Source organism: Bos taurus, chromosome 4 (assembly GCF_002263795.3).
Source record: "Bos taurus isolate L1 Dominette 01449 registration number 42190680 breed Hereford chromosome 4, ARS-UCD2.0, whole genome shotgun sequence".
NCBI classification, from domain to species: domain Eukaryota; kingdom Metazoa; phylum Chordata; class Mammalia; order Artiodactyla; family Bovidae; genus Bos; species Bos taurus.
The window spans coordinates 56570423-56586867 of NC_037331.1; the positions used below are offsets into that span (position 1 = coordinate 56570423).

General features: G+C 41.1%; 1 protein-coding gene across 4 annotated transcripts in view; it reads left to right on the plus strand.

The window, feature by feature from the left end:
- The window catches only part of DOCK4 (dedicator of cytokinesis 4), a 479778-nt gene that overhangs the window by 450726 nt on the left and 12607 nt on the right, over nucleotides 1-16445 (plus strand). For 3 of the 4 annotated variants that reach the window (XM_059885863.1, XM_059885865.1, XM_002686809.7), the window contains 7 exons: nucleotides 7437-7613; nucleotides 8576-8659; nucleotides 13917-14036; nucleotides 14385-14506; nucleotides 14836-14956; nucleotides 15962-16043; nucleotides 16176-16285. In XM_059885863.1, coding sequence (XP_059741846.1) covers nucleotides 7437-7613; nucleotides 8576-8659; nucleotides 13917-14036; nucleotides 14385-14506; nucleotides 14836-14956; nucleotides 15962-16043; nucleotides 16176-16285 — 816 coding nt within the window. The remainder of the gene's footprint in view (nucleotides 1-7436; nucleotides 7614-8575; nucleotides 8660-13916; nucleotides 14037-14384; nucleotides 14507-14835; nucleotides 14957-15961; nucleotides 16044-16175; nucleotides 16286-16445) is intronic. The other variant, XM_059885864.1, reaches the window with a different exon arrangement.

Here is a 16445-nt window from a genome sequence, read left to right on the forward strand (position 1 = left end):
CACATTTGATTAAAGGAAACATCTTTAGACCCTGCCTGAGGATGGTGTAATATACTATATGTGCTATGTTACCTTTCTGAAGTCAGAAAAATTCTGAGTTCTGAAACATCTGGCAGCAAAGATTTCAGTTGAGATAATGGGCCTTTATTCTGTAAATCATAACCCCAGAACATTATTGAACATATTATCCCATTCTTTCAAAGATGATAAGCCTCTTTGAACTACTGTTTCCTCAATAATTGTTTTTAAAAGAAAATATTTTTGATTAAAAATAAGCTTATTTAAAACATTTTAAACATGGTGAAAAAGCTATAAAATAGAGTGTACAAATAATGGTATTTCTAAGCCTTAAAGATAATGACAGTATTCTTATGTGCTGTGTGCTACGCTAAGTCGCTTCAGTCGTATCTGACTCTTTGTGATCCTATGTACTATAGCCTGCCAGGCTCTTCTGTCCATGGGATTCTCCAGGCATGAATACTGAAATAGGTTGCCATGCTCTCCTCCAGGGGATCTTCCCCACCCAGGGATCAAACTTGCATCTCCTATGACTCCTGCATTGACAGGAGGGTTCTTTACCTCTAGTGCCACCTGGGAAGCCCCAATATTATCATGTGTGTGCATAGTCGCTCAGCTGTATCTGACTGTGACCTCAGGGACTGTGGCCCTCCAGGCTCCTCTGTCCTTGGGATTTTTCAAGAATACTGGAATGGGTTGTCATTTTCCTCCACCAGGGATCAAACCCACCTGTGTCTCCTGCACTGCAGGTGAATTCTTTACCCACTGAGAGAGAATGTTATCATACTTCACATCAGATCCATCAGAAAGTTGTGTGGCTCTGGGTACTTTCCAAATTACCCAGCATCTGAGCCCTGCTCATCTCCCTTCTGATAGCGCCATCTACTGCCTGATTTCTTTTTAAAATTTAATTTATTTTAATTGGAGGCTAATTACTTTAGGATATTATGGTGGGTTTTCCCATACATCCAGTGCCTGATTTCTCTTTTTATTTATTTTAATTGGAGGCTAATTACTTTAGGACATTGTGGTGGTTTTGCCATACAGCCAGTGCCTGATTTCTTTTTTTAATTTATTTATTTTAATTGGAGGCTAATTACTTTAGGATATTATGGTGGGTTTTCCCATACATCCAGTGCCTGATTTCTCTTTTTAATTTATTTATTTTAATTGGAGGCTAATTACTTTAGGACATTGTGGTGGTTTTTGCCGTATATCCAGTGCCTGATTTCTTTTTTAAATTTATTTGTTTTAATTGGAGGCTAATTACTTTTGGACATTGCGGTGGTTTTGCTATACATCCAGTTCCTGATTTCTTTTTTAAATTTATTTATTTTAATTGGAGGCTAATTACTTTTGGACATTGTGGTGGTTTTGCCATACATCCAGTGGTGCCTGATTTCTTTTTTAAATTTATTTAATTGGAGGCTAATTACTTTTGGACATTGTGGTGGTTTTTGCCATACATCCAGTGCCTGATTTCTTTTTTTAATTTATTTTAATTGGGGGCTAATTACTCTTGGACATTGTGGTGGTCTTTGCCATACATCCAGTGCCTGATTTCTTTTTTTAATTTATTTTTTATTTATTTATTTTTTTTTCAATTTTTATTTATTTTAAATTTTTAAAAGAAAATCCATCCTGAACCCTCCTCCCTCCTCCCTCCCCATACCATCCCTCTGGGTCGTCCCAGTGCACCAGTCCCAAGCATCCAGCATCGTGCATTGAACCTGGACTGGCAAAAAAAAAAAAAAATCTGTTTTTAATTTATTTTAATTGGAGGGTAATTACTCTTGGACATTGTGGTGGTCTTTGCCATACATCCAGTGCCTGATTTCTTTTTTTAATTTATTTTAATTGGAGGCTAATTACTCTTGGACATTGTGGTGGTCTTTGCCATACATCCAGTGCCTGATTTCTTTTTTTAATTTATTTTAATTGGAGGCTAATTACTCTTGGACATTGTGGTGGTCTTTGCCATACATCCAGTGCCTGATTTCTTTTTTTAATTTATTTTAATTGGAGGCTAATTACTCTTGGACATTGTGGTGGTCTTTGCCATACATCCAGTGCCTGATTTCTTTTTTTAATTTATTTTAATTGGAGGCTAATTACTCTTGGACATTGTGGTGGTTTTTGCCATACATCCAGTGCCTGATTTCTGAGTAGTTTCCTAAGAGGTTACCTGCTTCTGCCTTTCTGGCCTCCCCCTGCTGCAGCCACTCCTGTACACAGCAGCCAGTCTCCTTTTTAAAACTAAAGTTATGTCATGTAAAAATAGAGACAAGATATAATAAACCTAGTTACCCATTATTTTACTTCAACAGTTATCAAAAAGGCCGATTTTGTGTCTACACCTCCCTCCATTCCCTTTTACACTGGATTGTTTGGAAATCAGTCCTAGACACTATATAAGAATATTTCAGTCTGTGTATTTATCAGAAACATAAATACAGTACCATTATTGTCTTTACGTTTTCCATCTAAAAATTTTAACAGTAATTCCTTGACCATAAAATATCCAATTTATTCACAATTCTCTAATTCATTTTATAGGTTTTTGTTTGTTTTTGTCATCTATTTTTTGAACCTGGACCCAGATAAGGGCCACATATTCACATTGGTTGAAATACCTCCTAGATCTCATTTGATCTATAGGTTCCCCCAAATTATTTTTTTCCTTGCAGCTTTTTTGTTGAAGAAATCAGGTTGTTTATCCTGAAGTGTTTCCTTGAGTCTGGATTTTGCAGACTATGAATCAGTGAGATCACTTAATATGTTTCTTTGTTCCTATATTTTTTGGTAAATTGACAGCTAGATCTAAAAGCTTGATAAAATGTCTTTTTGTCTTTTATTTTTTGCAAGACTACTTCTCAGGTGTTATATGCTGTGGTTGGCAAGCAGCACTGATCATTGCCCCTGTCCAGGAATCTAGTAGAGGTTACAAAAGGGTGATATTTTATCACTTTCTTCATTTATTGATTAGAATACTTTTATAAAGAGAAACATCCCTTCATCGACAATCTGATTACCCTAAGGTATGGGAAAGGAAGTCTAATACTTTTTTCTTTCCTTTGATTTACCAATTTTCAAAATAATAATTTGGTTTCCTAACACCCTATAAGGGCTTCCCAGGTGGCACCAGTGGTTAAGAACCTGCTTGTCAATGCAGAGGACATAAGAGATGTGGATTCAATCCCTGGATCAGGAAGATCCCCTGGAGGAGGGCATGGCAACCCGCTCCAGTATTCTTGCTTGGAGAATCCCGTGGACAGAGGAGCCTGGTGGGCTACAGTCCTTAGGGTCATAGAGAGTTGGACATGACTGAAGCGACTTAGCACCCACTACTACTACTACTACTAAGTCACTTCAGTCGTGTCCGACTCTGTGCAAACCCATAGACAGCAGCCCACCAGGCTCCCCCATCCCTGGGATTCTCTAGGCTAGAACACTGGAGTTGGAGGCCATTTCCTTCTCCAATGCAGGAAAGTGAAAAGTGAAAGTGAAGTCGCTCAGTTGTGTCCGACTCTTAGCGACCCCATGGACTGCAGCCCACCAGGCTCCTCCGTCCATGGGATTCTCCAGGCAAGAGTACTTACAACACCCTATAAATGTGACCAAAGAGGGTTTTATTTTGATAGTTTTGTTTAGCATCATGGATTTAAACATATTTGTTTTGTTTGAATCCACAGCAATTATTACTCATTACTTTTCACATGGTTCCATTTTGCCCATTGAAAGCATTTTCAGGTTGGCTCCTCAGTCCTTTTGACAGTATCCAAGTTGTCTTTGTCACTGAGCTAATACACAGGCCAGTTGTCAAATCAAGCATAGGAATCAGCGTCAAACTTTACTGACAACTTTTAGGCAGTCAAGAGGCTGGGGTGAAGCAGAGAGATATCTGAGACCTCAAGTTTTGTCCTCCATGTCCTTCCTTCCCGTATCACTAATAATTCAGATCTGGAGACAGAGTCTCTAAGGGAAGTTCACAGAGTTCCTCATACAGAAGGCACATTTGAATCATAAAATTTAAATTGTGAAACATTCCAATTTATACTACAGAGAGTTGTCAAACTGCTCTGGGACATTCTCTAGTGAAGCATGCCTGAGGGACTCTGGGTTTATTTACTGTAAGCAATCTTGTAACTGGGGACTTCTGCTAAGGGCATTCCATAGATACCATCTCTTTCTCTTAGCAGTTAGTCTATATTGAAGCTTTAATTGACAAGAAGACAAGACCTCAGTCACCTGCTTTCTTTCCTGTTCCCCAAGGACATCCCTCCAGTAAGGAGAGTGAATTGACAGCCGGCCAGCCCAGCTGCTTTAACAAGCCTTCCTTGCTCTCTGGGTAGTGCAGACTCACTTGTGCAATCTTGCCCCAGACCTGAAAGCGACCATTTCTCCTATGACTCCTGATTCTTTACAGTGGTGGATAGTAATTAAAGATCACAATCTGGGACCAATGGAAAATAATTTATTGATAAACATTTCTACACAGTATTCTTTATGCACTTCTTTAACCGTCTCCTTAGAATAATTTCACCATCATATAATCAGTAATAGTGACTCATGGATCAGCAGTGGCATGTATCAATTTATGCCCTGTCTGGAGGAGATAACTGTTCTTGGGAATAACCATTTTCCCAGAATTCTCAACACAGAGTGCTGTATATTATTTTAAAATTTCCAGATATTAGGCCAAAAGTGGTCACAGTAGGGTTGGCTTTTTTTGGCATTTGTTGAGTGCTAGTGAAGATGGTATGTTTTCATATATTAACTCACTTTTTGGTGAATGCACTGATTATATTCTTTGTATAGTTTTCATCAGTATTTGAGATATATTGATAATTCGTCTGAAATATATGTTGGAAGTATTTCCCTAGGTTATTATTTGTCTGTATTTACTGTATTTTATTTTGCTTACTTGTAAAATGTCTTCATATTACTAACATTTACAGGGTAAGCATGAATTTTTTAAAAACTGTGATCAAAAATACACACAAGTCACCATCATAACCGGTTTTAAATGTATAGTACAGTGGTATTAGCTGTATGCACATTGTTGTCCAATATCCATTGAGCAGCAATTTCCCTTTTCCCCCATCCCCCAGCATCTGGCAACCACTGTTCTACTTTCTGTTTCCAAGAGGTTTTGTTGCCTTTTTAACTTTCAGTTCATCAGAACTCTCAGACTTCTTTGTGAGTTAACTTTTGTAATCTCAAAACAAAAGTTTAATGTCATAAATAATTGGAAAATAAAACCCTGTTTACCGCCGCTCAGAAACGGCATATTGGCAGTAGCACCCTGCTGGCCTCGTGTGCCGCTCCCTCCCGTGTCATAGCTTTTATGGTGGCCATTCTCTTGCTTTGTTTATTACCTATATATGTCTCTTTAAACAAGTCAGTTTAGTTTACATGGTTTTAAACTTTACAAGGCATATCCTGGAGATGGTGCAAGTTCAGCTTCAGACTACCACAATAAAGCAAGTCACACGGATTAGTTGATGTCCCAGTGTATGTAAAAGTGATGTTCACATTATACTATAGTGTATTAAGTACGTAATAGTGTTGTCTTAAAAAAGTGTATGTGAACTTTATTCCTAAAAAAATGCCACATCAGTTATAATAGTAACATCAAAGACCACTGATCACAGATCACCATGACAAATACAGTAATGAAAAAGTGTAAAATATTGTGAGAATTAAAGTGTGCACAGAGCATGAAGTGAGCAAATGCTGTTGAAAAAAATGATCCCAATAGACTGACTCAATGGAGGGTTTCAATTTATGGAAAACACAGCATCTGTGAAGCACAGTACAGCAAAGTACAATAAAAAGAGGTACACCTGTGGAATAATGTAATTCTGTATATATTCTAGCATAACTGCATCTGTCAGTATTTACAAGATTAGTCCACGTTATAACATGTGACTTGTTTTCACTGTTGTGTACTATTCCATTGTATACCTCTATACGTTTATGCATTCTTTTTTTGATGGATGTACAGGTTTTGGAGATGAGTATGAATATTTTGTACATGTTTCCTAGTACACATGTATACAGATCTTCTACTCCACTTCTCCTCAGATATAGGCCTAGGAGCAGAATTACTGGCTCACAAAATATATAGATATCTTCATCTTTAATAAATAATCCCAAAGTGATGGAACCGATTTGAACATTCAACAGCAGGAGTTAAGAGATTCAGTTCCTCACATTCTCACTTCATTTGCTACTGTCATACTTATTTTGCCATTCTGCTGAGTGCTTAGTAGTATATCAGTGTGGTATTAGTTTTCACTTCTTAGATCAAAAATGCAGTTTGACACTTTTCTTATGTCTACTGGTCATTTGGGTTTCTTCCTTCATAAAATGGCTATGTTTTTTGTCCATATTTAAGTGGGCTCTTTGCCTTTCTCTAAATGGCTTATAAGAGTTCTTTATATATTCTGGACATAGACTGATGATTTTTACATGTTACAAATATCTTCTCCTACTTTCTGGCTTATCTGTCCTCTTACATAATGTCTTTTGATAAATGTACATTCTGAATTTTGACAGAGTCAAATCATTCTAGTACTTTTGAGTGTTGGTTTAAGATAATTCAGGTGACCTTTAGAAACTATTTCCTTAACCGATAATAATTTCCCTTCCTTAATAATCCTTAAGCTCAGCTTATTATACAGACGAGAGCTTGGCAGACCTTCTCTTCAAAGAGCATGTCAATGTCAGTGCCAGTCACAGTGCTGTACCTTTGAAGAGCAGCAGCAGCATTTTCACAATGAGTCTCCCATTAAAACTCAGAATGGAAAGGTCACTATGACTCTAGTTGGCTCTCCTGGAACAAATAGATCCTGCAGCATATCTGATTATCTTATTTTCTATAACTCACAACTGTGTGCCATCCTGTGCCACCTTATGGTGCTGTTATGTATGCATGTGGGGTCCATATGGGCATATGTCCCATCTTCCCAACTGGGCTGAAATCTCCTTGACATCAGAGGATCTGTAAATGCATTTGTTATCTCCTATGGTACTTTGCATTAAGTATCTAGAAAGATGCTAAGAATATGAAGGGTCCTTGAATATTTAACCTTCAAAAGAAAAGAAAAAATAAATTGTAAAATACATAGGCTTGAATTTTGTTTCAAGGATTAAATTAACTGTTTTAGTGCTAATGTATAATCGGTGATTGCTGATTATTTGAACCACATTTCAGACAGTGAATATAATCACCTTCTCTTCCCAGGGCTTACAAACAGCTAATTTGTCTTCTATATCCTTGTCTGTTCTATACTGATGGCCCCTGGTAGAGATGTTGAGGGGAGCACAGATAATTCAGAATGTGGATAATCTACTTTGTCTTTCTTCTTCAGTGTCACAAAAGCCAATATATATTTATGCTCATTTGTTCTCAGGTAGAAATGAGTCCTCTGGAAAATGCCATTGAAGTGCTGGAGAATAAGAATCAGCAGCTGAAGACTCTGATTAGTCAGTGTCAGACAAGACAGATGCAGAATATTAATCCCCTAACCATGTGCCTGAATGGAGTTATAGATGCTGCGGTTAATGGTGGAGTTTCCAGGTATCAAGAGGTAAGAATTTGGTATTGTTGTGTGAAAGTTTACATTTGTGATTTCTTAAGTTTTCGGAAGTCTTTTATCAAAATATGCACATACATCAGCCTGCTGACATAGGGCTACAATCAATACAACCAGATTTCTTTGCTTAATAGAGCAAATGTATAATCACTGGGGATGCACACTGACTGTGTTTCCCAGAATGTGATATTTTGAGGTTAAAAGTGTGTGTGTGTGTGTTTTCTTGAATAAAAGTAGTGAAGATATCACAATTGTTTAATAAATGGCTACCTAAACCCATTTCCCTGAGTAAAGAGTGATTCTTGGACATAAAAGAATCTAATCTTATTTGATCATTCTGAGTCTTTAGGCAATTTATTTTAGGATAGCATGTCATAAGCAGATGTTTTTCTGGAATTCCCTTGCTTTCTCTATGATCCAACAAATGTTGACAATCTGATCTCTGGTTTCTCTTCCTTTCCTAAACCCAGCTTGTAAATCTGGAGGTTCTTGATTCAAGTACTGCTGAAACTTAGCTTGAAGGATTTTTAACATAACCTTACTAGCATGGGAAGTGAGCTCAATTGTCCGGTAGTTTGAACATTCTTTAGCACAACTTGGGCAAAGTCTGGGAGACAGTGAAGGACAGGGAGGCCTGGTGTGCTGCATTCCATGGAGTCACAGAGAGTCGGACACGACTGAGCGACTGAACAACAACATGATGTCATAAAAGCTTATGGATTTAGATTTGCTATCTGTTTTACCAAAGATACAAAGTTCATGCAATCTCTGATTTCCTGTTAACAATCAACTCCTTATATTCCCTCTGACCAGCTGCCATACTTTGAATCATTCCATCCAACCCCCAAAAGTGGTGTATAATGGAGTCATTTCTTTAAAGAAGCCTTAGAAACAATAAGTGTGTCTTCTACTTCCTTTGTAACCCTCTTGAAGTAAACTTTCCTTCTTCTTACCAGGCATTCTTTGTCAAAGAATATATCTTAAGTCACCCTGAAGATGGAGAGAAAATTGCACGGTTAAGAGAGCTGATGCTTGAGCAGGTAAGGGGGGGCAGAAGTCTTCTCCCTCTTCCATGCACACATGTGCTTGCCTGCCCAGGGTCCCATCTACATGGTTTTCTCTGGGTTGGCCAAAATGTTTGTCCGTATTGTTCCATAAGCTGTGTCAAAAAACCTTTTGTGGCCAGCCCCATATGTCAGTGATCTAGCAGTCACCGGTTACAGATTCAGTTGTGATATATCCTGACTTGCTAATTTCTACTTTTTATTCCCACCTAGATACGGGGTTGGGGTGGGGAGGGACAAAAAAATTAGTAGACTATGGCAGCCCCTTAGAGCAAACATGTCACCCCTTGGAACATTCTTTGAATGCTCTGTCCCCAAAGACTTGATGCCAACTTTTCACTCAAGATTTTGGGATCATATAAGTTCAGGCCAACTTAACATGAATGATTCAGTAAATGAATGAATGAGATTCATACTTAAATGTTAGACTAAGGAAGTGGGCAATCAATAATACCCTTTGCTTTAAAACAGTATCACGCTGTGTGGACAAAGCCTGTAGATCATATGACGTAGACAGAACTAGATACAATCTCATCATCTTCAATTCTACAGAAGCACAGTTGGCTTTTATTTCTTTGGTTCCATCAAATACGAAGAACTAGGGTGAATAATCTGTTGCTTTCTCTTCCCCTGTTGATAGCTCCTGGCCTGAAAATGGTTTAAAAACCATTTTCAAACATGAGATACATTATGGGAGATATTATGGTGGAGAGGCTGGGTTCAATAGGAAATGAATAGGAAACATTTTATATCTATGAAAAATGGAATACATATGATAAAATGTGACAGAAGCATCTCTTTCCATTTGATAATGCCAAATTAATAAAGCATGTTCTAGGAAACAAAGCATGGACTAGGAAATGATGAGGCTGTATCTGGTTTTAGTCCATATTTTATGCTCTGTAGGCTTAGTCCACAAAATTGATACTGAAGGGAGAGAAGTGGCCGTGGACCAGGACCGTGGGTGGAAGAGTCAGTTGGACAGCTTCTGGAAAAGAGGGATTACTTGAAGCTGACCTGCAGGGAAATAGAGGAAAAGTTAAATTCTCACTGTGGCCCTAGGGTTGATGTAGATGCTTGAAATGAAGTGAGCATCTTAGGTCATCAAGTACTTAGGATTATGGAAAGCCTTTAGCCTTTGTTGATTTTTAATTCTCTTGTGAGTGGTTTGTCTCACCCCAGGATTCTTACCTGCTGTATTCAGTCTGACTGAACTCTTTCCCTCGAGTTAAAATCAAAAGGGTTAGAAAGCCTCTCAATGTTCCAGCAAATTTGGAAAACTCAGCAGTGGCCACAGGACTGGAAAAGATCAGTTTTCATTCCAATCCCTAAGAAAGGCAATGCCAAAGAATGCTCAAACTACCGCACAATTGCACTCATCTCACACGTTAGTAAAGTAATGCTCAAAATTCTCCAAGCCAGGCTTCAACAATACATGAATGTGAACTTCCAGATGTTCAAGCTGGATTTAGAAAAGGCAGAGGAACCAGAGATCAAATTGCCAACATCCGTTGGATTATCGAAGAAGCAAAAGAGTTCCAGAAAAAGCCGAAGAATTGATGCTTTTGAACTGTGGTGTTGGAGAAGACTCTTGAAAGTCCCTGGGACTGCAAGGAGATCCAACCAGTCCATTCTGAAGGAGATCAGCCCTGGGATTGCTTTGGAAGGAATGATGCTAAAGCTGAAACTCCAGTACTTTGGCCACCTCATGGGAAGAGTTGACTCATTGGAAAAGACTCTGATACTTGGAGGGATTGGGGGCAGGAGGAGAAGGGGATGACAGAGGATGAGATGGCTGGATGGCATCACTGACTCGATGGACGTGAGTCTGAGTGAACTCCGGGAGTTGGTGATGGACAGGGAGGCCTGGCGTGCTGCAATTCATGGGGTCGCAAAGAGTCGGACACGACTGAGTGATCTGATCCAGAAAAACATCTACTTCTGCTTTATTGACCATGCCAAAGCCTTTGACTATGTGGATCACAACAAACTGTGGAAAAATTTTTAAACAGATCAGAATATCACACCACCTGATCTGCCTCTTGAGAAATCTGTATGCAGGTGAAGAAGCAGCAGTTAGAACTGGACATGGAACAGACTGGTTCCAAATAGGAAAAGTGGTAAGTCAAGGTTGTATATTGTCACCCTGCTTATTTAACTTATATGCAGAGTACATCATGAGAAACGCTGGGCTGGATGAAGCACAAGCTGGAATCAAGATTGCTGGGAGAAATATCAATAACCTCAGATATGCAGATGACACCACACTTATGGCAGAAAGTGAAGAAGAATTAAAGAGCCTCTTGATGAAAGTGAAAGAGGAGAGTGAAAAAGTCAGCTTAAAGCTCAACATTCAGAAAACTAAGATCATGGCATCTGGTCCCATCACTTCATGGCAAATAGATGGGGAAACAATGGAAATAGTGGCAGACTTTATTTTCTTGGGCTCCAAAATCACTGCAGATGGTGACTCCAGCCATGAAATGAAAAGACGTTTACTCCTTGGAAGAAAAGCTATGACCAACCTAGACAGCATATTAAAAAGCAGAGACATTACTTTGCTGACATAGGTCCATCTAGTCAAAGCTATGGTTTTCCAGTAGTCGTGTATGGATGTGAGAGTTGGATTATAAAGAAAGCTGAGCACCGAAGAATTGATGCTTTTGAACTGCGGTGTTGGAGAAGACTCTTGAGAGTCCCTTGGACTGCAAGGAGATCCAACCCGTCCATCCTAAAGGAGATCAGTCCTGAGTGTTCATTGGAAGGACTGATGTTGAAGCTGAAACTCTAAAACTTTGTCCACCTAGTGCGAAGAGCTGACTCATTTGAAAAGACCCTGATGCTGGGAAAGATTAAAGGCAGGAGGAGAAGGGGACGACAAAGGATGAGATGATTGGATGGCATCACCAACTCAATGGACATGAGTTTGAGTAGGCTCCAGGAGTTGGTGATGGACAGGGAGGCCTGGCGTCCTGCAGTTCATGGGGTCACAAAGAGTCAGACACAACTGAGTGACTGAACTGACTGAAGAAGTCTCTCAAGAAAAAGATCGAGGAATCTTTGTTTTGTCTGCATCATGGGACCCTGTGGAAAGAGCTGTGGCCTAGGAAGCATTAGATCCTATCAAGCCGTGCACGTTATAGCCTTGTGACCTTGGGCGAGTTACATGTCTTTGCAGGACTGTAGGAAGCTGGGAGGGCTGGAGAGGGATGGTCCTCTGGGAAGTGGTTCAGAGATCTGTCTAGTAGACTCGGAGGTACACAGCCCCAGGGCTCCTTCCAGAAAGGACCTGTAGCCCCACCTGCTGGAAGACACCTTGGCCTCTCAGATCCTCCAGCATTGCCTCTGCTGCAGAGTGTCACCTAGCCTAATATCCCTACCTTCCTGGATGACCTGCATCCAGTAACCGGGAAGGAGAGGCCCAGCCTGGCCAGTTGCACACACAGTGCAACTGTGACAGATCATTCAAGATGCAGAGGCTTTCAGGATGCCATGCAGGTTCAGTTTCCTTTTTGGTCAAGTCCCGCTCTGCCCCTCCCTCCTACAGGCAGTGATCCCAGGGATACTCCCCAACAAACATCCCAACATCCATGCCGAAGCCTACCTCCAGGAGAATCCAACCTGCAGCGTTACCTGGACAAAAGGCCGGGCCCTTCGCAGCCAGTGTCCAAGAGGCAGAGAACCAAGGGCCCTGCCCTTAGACTCAAATCCATCCCTCCTCCCTCCCCACAGAGACCGGGCTTGCCCTTTGTGCCTCAGACATACTTCACTTGACATTTATTTCAAGGTGTTTTTATCTTTATGCAAATATTACAGGCAAAGTTGCCACAATTCTGACCCTTAGGAAGGTACTGGATACTCTCACCCCCACCGGGCCACTCATGTCTGCCCTGAAGCTTTCAAACTTGAACCATCATGGGCTGTAAAGATAAAAGACCATCTAGTAGTGATGTGTGATTTGTTTTTCCTCTCAGCCTCTGAAATGTGTCCTTTTGACCACTATAGCATGGGGCATTTTTTTAAATGTAAAAGATGTCTGCTACTCCCATCAAAGGAATTAAGCACTTTTGACCTAGCTGTACAAAGGAAATGTGAATGTTTACATTCATCTCAGTTTAGGTTCTCAGAGCAGGAAACCTTTTTTGAAAATAGGAACTGTTCTTTTTTGCATTATAATAAGTGAACAAGAATAATATTTTTAACAAAAACAAGCAGCATAGCAACTGTTACAGAATACCCTCTCATTTGTTCCTTCCTCCCTGACAGGTTCTGAAAATCTGAGGGAGGGAGGGGTAGGGACAGAGGAACCCATGGGAGAGAGAAGGGGAACATGGCCGAGAGTGCCATCCAGAAAAGAGGTCCCTTGGGGAGTGCCACGTGGTGCGTGCTAAGTCACTTCAGTCATGTCCGACTGGCTCCTCTGTCCATAGGATTCTCCAGGCAAGAATACTGGAGTGGATTTGCCGTGCCCTCCTCCGGGGGATCGTCCCGACCCAGGGATTGAACCTGTGTTTCTTACATCTCCTGCATTGGCAGGCGGGTTCTTTATCACCAGGGGGAGAGCCACCTGACCCTCCTAACAGGGAGCCCCCATCCCTTGTCCCCTCCTGAGAAGTGCAGGAAGGGGCCAAAGGGGCACTTAACTGTTTAATATGGTTGTTGTTATGGATTGAAAATACATGGGAAAGAAACTTGGGGTAGTAGGACAGTTAAGTCTTTGGAATCAGACTTAAATTCAGATTCCCATTTGTCCTTTAGTACATGAAAATTTTTTTTTTCTTTTTTAAAATTATGTATAATTGCTTTACAGTGTTGTGTTAGTTACAGCAGCGTGAATCTGCCATATGTGCACATATGTCCCCTCCCTCTTGATTCTCCCTCCCAGCCATCTAGGTCATTACAGAGCACTGAGCTGAGCTCCCTGTGTTATAGAGCACTCCCCACTAGCTAGCTGTTTACACAGGGCATTATAATGTATGTCAATGCTACCCTCTCAACTCATCCCATCCTTTCCTGCCCCAACTGTGTCCACAAGTCCATTTGCTACATCTGCGCATGCAGAATTTTCTGATCCTCAGTGTCCTCCGCAGTAAACTAAGGATTGCTCCTATCTTGTCAGATGGGGAGGTTAACAGTAATGTATGCAAAATGCAGGGCACCATGCTTCAATCCCCAGCAGGCACTTAAGGTGGTACTCACTGATGCGGATTTTTTTCCTTCTGTTACTCTCAAGGCACAGATTTTGGAATTTGGCTTGGCTGTGCACGAGAAGTTTGTGCCTCAGGATATGAGACCCCTTCACAAGAAGCTGGTCGACCAGTTCTTTGTGATGAAGTCCAGCTTGGGGATCCAGGTGTGTACACAAAGGGTCCACCAGGGGGCAGTCTGACTTCTACCATCTGCTTTTTGTTAGAGGGACCATGAAGTATGCAATAGTGACATCTTTTGGTGTGTCTGCCAAACTGCACCAAAATTTTACCAGAGAGCCCTCAAATATTAAAATTGCATTAACTTCGGTTTGCCACACTTAACTTTCGTGAAAACAAAAAAGTAAATGAGGGAAGGCTTAATGACTTACATTCCTAAGCGCCTGTATAAAGGTTTTATGACCATCAGAATGCACTAGTATAGCACAGCACCTCTTGAGTGATTCTGCCCTTACCATTACAATTCTGAAATATTTTCTTTACTACCTGTTTAGGAATTCTCTGCTTGTATACAAGCCAGTCCAGTCCATTTTCCTAATGGAAGCCCTCGTGTGTGTAGAAACTCAGCACCTGCTTCCATGAGCCCAGATGGTACCAGGGTAATTCCTCGACGCAGGTAAGTCATATTCTGAATTATCTGACAATTTGGCATTCCCACAAGATGATCCGGAACGATTCTCTCGTTCTTTATGGCACAATTTGTCAAATACGCGGTTTCTTAATGAAATAAGTAACCCTAGAGGCAGCCGCAGACATCTGCCACTGGTGAAACAGCAACAGCATGAGAAATAAACTCAGACATTTGATCACATTGAGGCAAATGGGAGGCGACAAAATGGGATGTATATATTTTTTTTCCCTTTGGTTTTTATACCATGCCAGCATGTGATAAAGTGCAATGTAGAGACTGAGTTAACGACCATTTCTTTTTCTCCCTGAAAACAGCCCATTAAGCTACCCAGCTGTCAACCGATACTCTTCCTCCTCACTGTCCTCACAAGCGTCTGCTGAAGTAAGCAATATTACAGGGCAATCAGAAAGCTCTGATGAAGTCTTTAACATGCAGGTACTTGATCAGCTGTTTTCTTTTTGTCTGGTCCTGTTTATTCCCTTTCTGTCTCAATCATGAGTGTTTCCATTCACTCTGCTGTGCTTAGGAACAGACCTACGAGCGAGAATTTGACCTAAGGACAAACCTTTACACACCTGTATTGCTTTATTGGTCCCTGGAGTCTGCAAAGCTGATTCTCTCAAAGCTGCCCCGGCCACTCTAGGAAGACCTGAGCCAGCGGTGGGCAAGCCCGGCCAGGCCCTACAAGGGGAACTTGGAGCTCTGCCTCTGAGTCAGGTCTTCAGTCGGGTGTCCTGGAGCTTGTCACCACCGACCAGCTGCCTCTTAGCGTTGCTAAGTGTTTTGTTCTTTTCCTTAAGAAGATATGGTTTAGGGGCCCATTCTAAGATTTCTCTACTTAGTTTTTTATCATGGGAAATTTCCAACATATACCTGTTTACTAAAGAAAAATAGAGGTTTTTAGGGATTTAAGTGTCAGTGTAACTCTTGCAACAAAAATTTGTGTTTAGATACAGCTAATAGGACATTGATAATCACTAGGTAAGACTCAGCTGAAATTTTCCTCACCTCTGTCTTTGGAAAGGGGGCATAATACATATTGCCAAATTCACGCTTTGAACATATGACGTTGGAGAAAAGGCACAGGCGTGTTCTCTGCTGTTTAGAGGCACTCACCTGTTTACCTGCTGGAGGCTGGGAGCCTTTCTGCTCGTGCTGTAGTCAGGGAGCCGCTGCTGACTGGTCTTTAGTCGTAGGCTGTATGGAGCTGAATTGAACACAAAGGCATTCCTTTGGCAGGTGTCAAAAAATCTCAGTTTTTAAAATTAATTCAGACAGGCATCCTTATTGGTCTGAGTTAGTGAGACTTTTCCATAATTCTTAATGGGCTTTTTTTTTTTTTGCTACTTTGGGGAAAAAAAAAAGTGATTTTGTTTCAAATGTGTCAGTTTAGTCTGCAGCCTTTAAGCCCTGTCTGATAACAGCTCTTGTGTTTTCCAGCCAAGTCCATCTACCTCAAGCTTGAGTTCTACTCACTCCGCCTCACCTAATGTGACAAGTTCTGCTCCCTCGAGTGCCAGAGGTCAGTGCCAAGGTGTGGGGTGACTGAGGGTGCCCAGAGGACCTTCCAGCCTCCCGCAGGCTCAGGCTTTCTCCTTCAAATGGTCCCAGCTCACCACCACCCTGACAAGCCTCTCTTTCCATCTCTTCCCAGCTTCTCCTTTGTTGTCCGACAAACACAAACATTCCAGAGAAAACTCTTGCCTGTCCCCAAGAGAGCGGCCATGCAGTGCCATCTATCCGACACCTGTGGAACCTTCTCAGGTAGTGTTTGTGGGATGGAAATTCTAGGAAACAAGGAAAAGTCTGCGTGTTACTTATAGGGCTGCAGAAAGTCATGGTAGCTGCCAGAGACCACCAGATGGGCCGTGTTGACAAGTCCAGCTGGGTGAAGTCCACCTCGGCCCCAGGCCTGTTGTTAGGA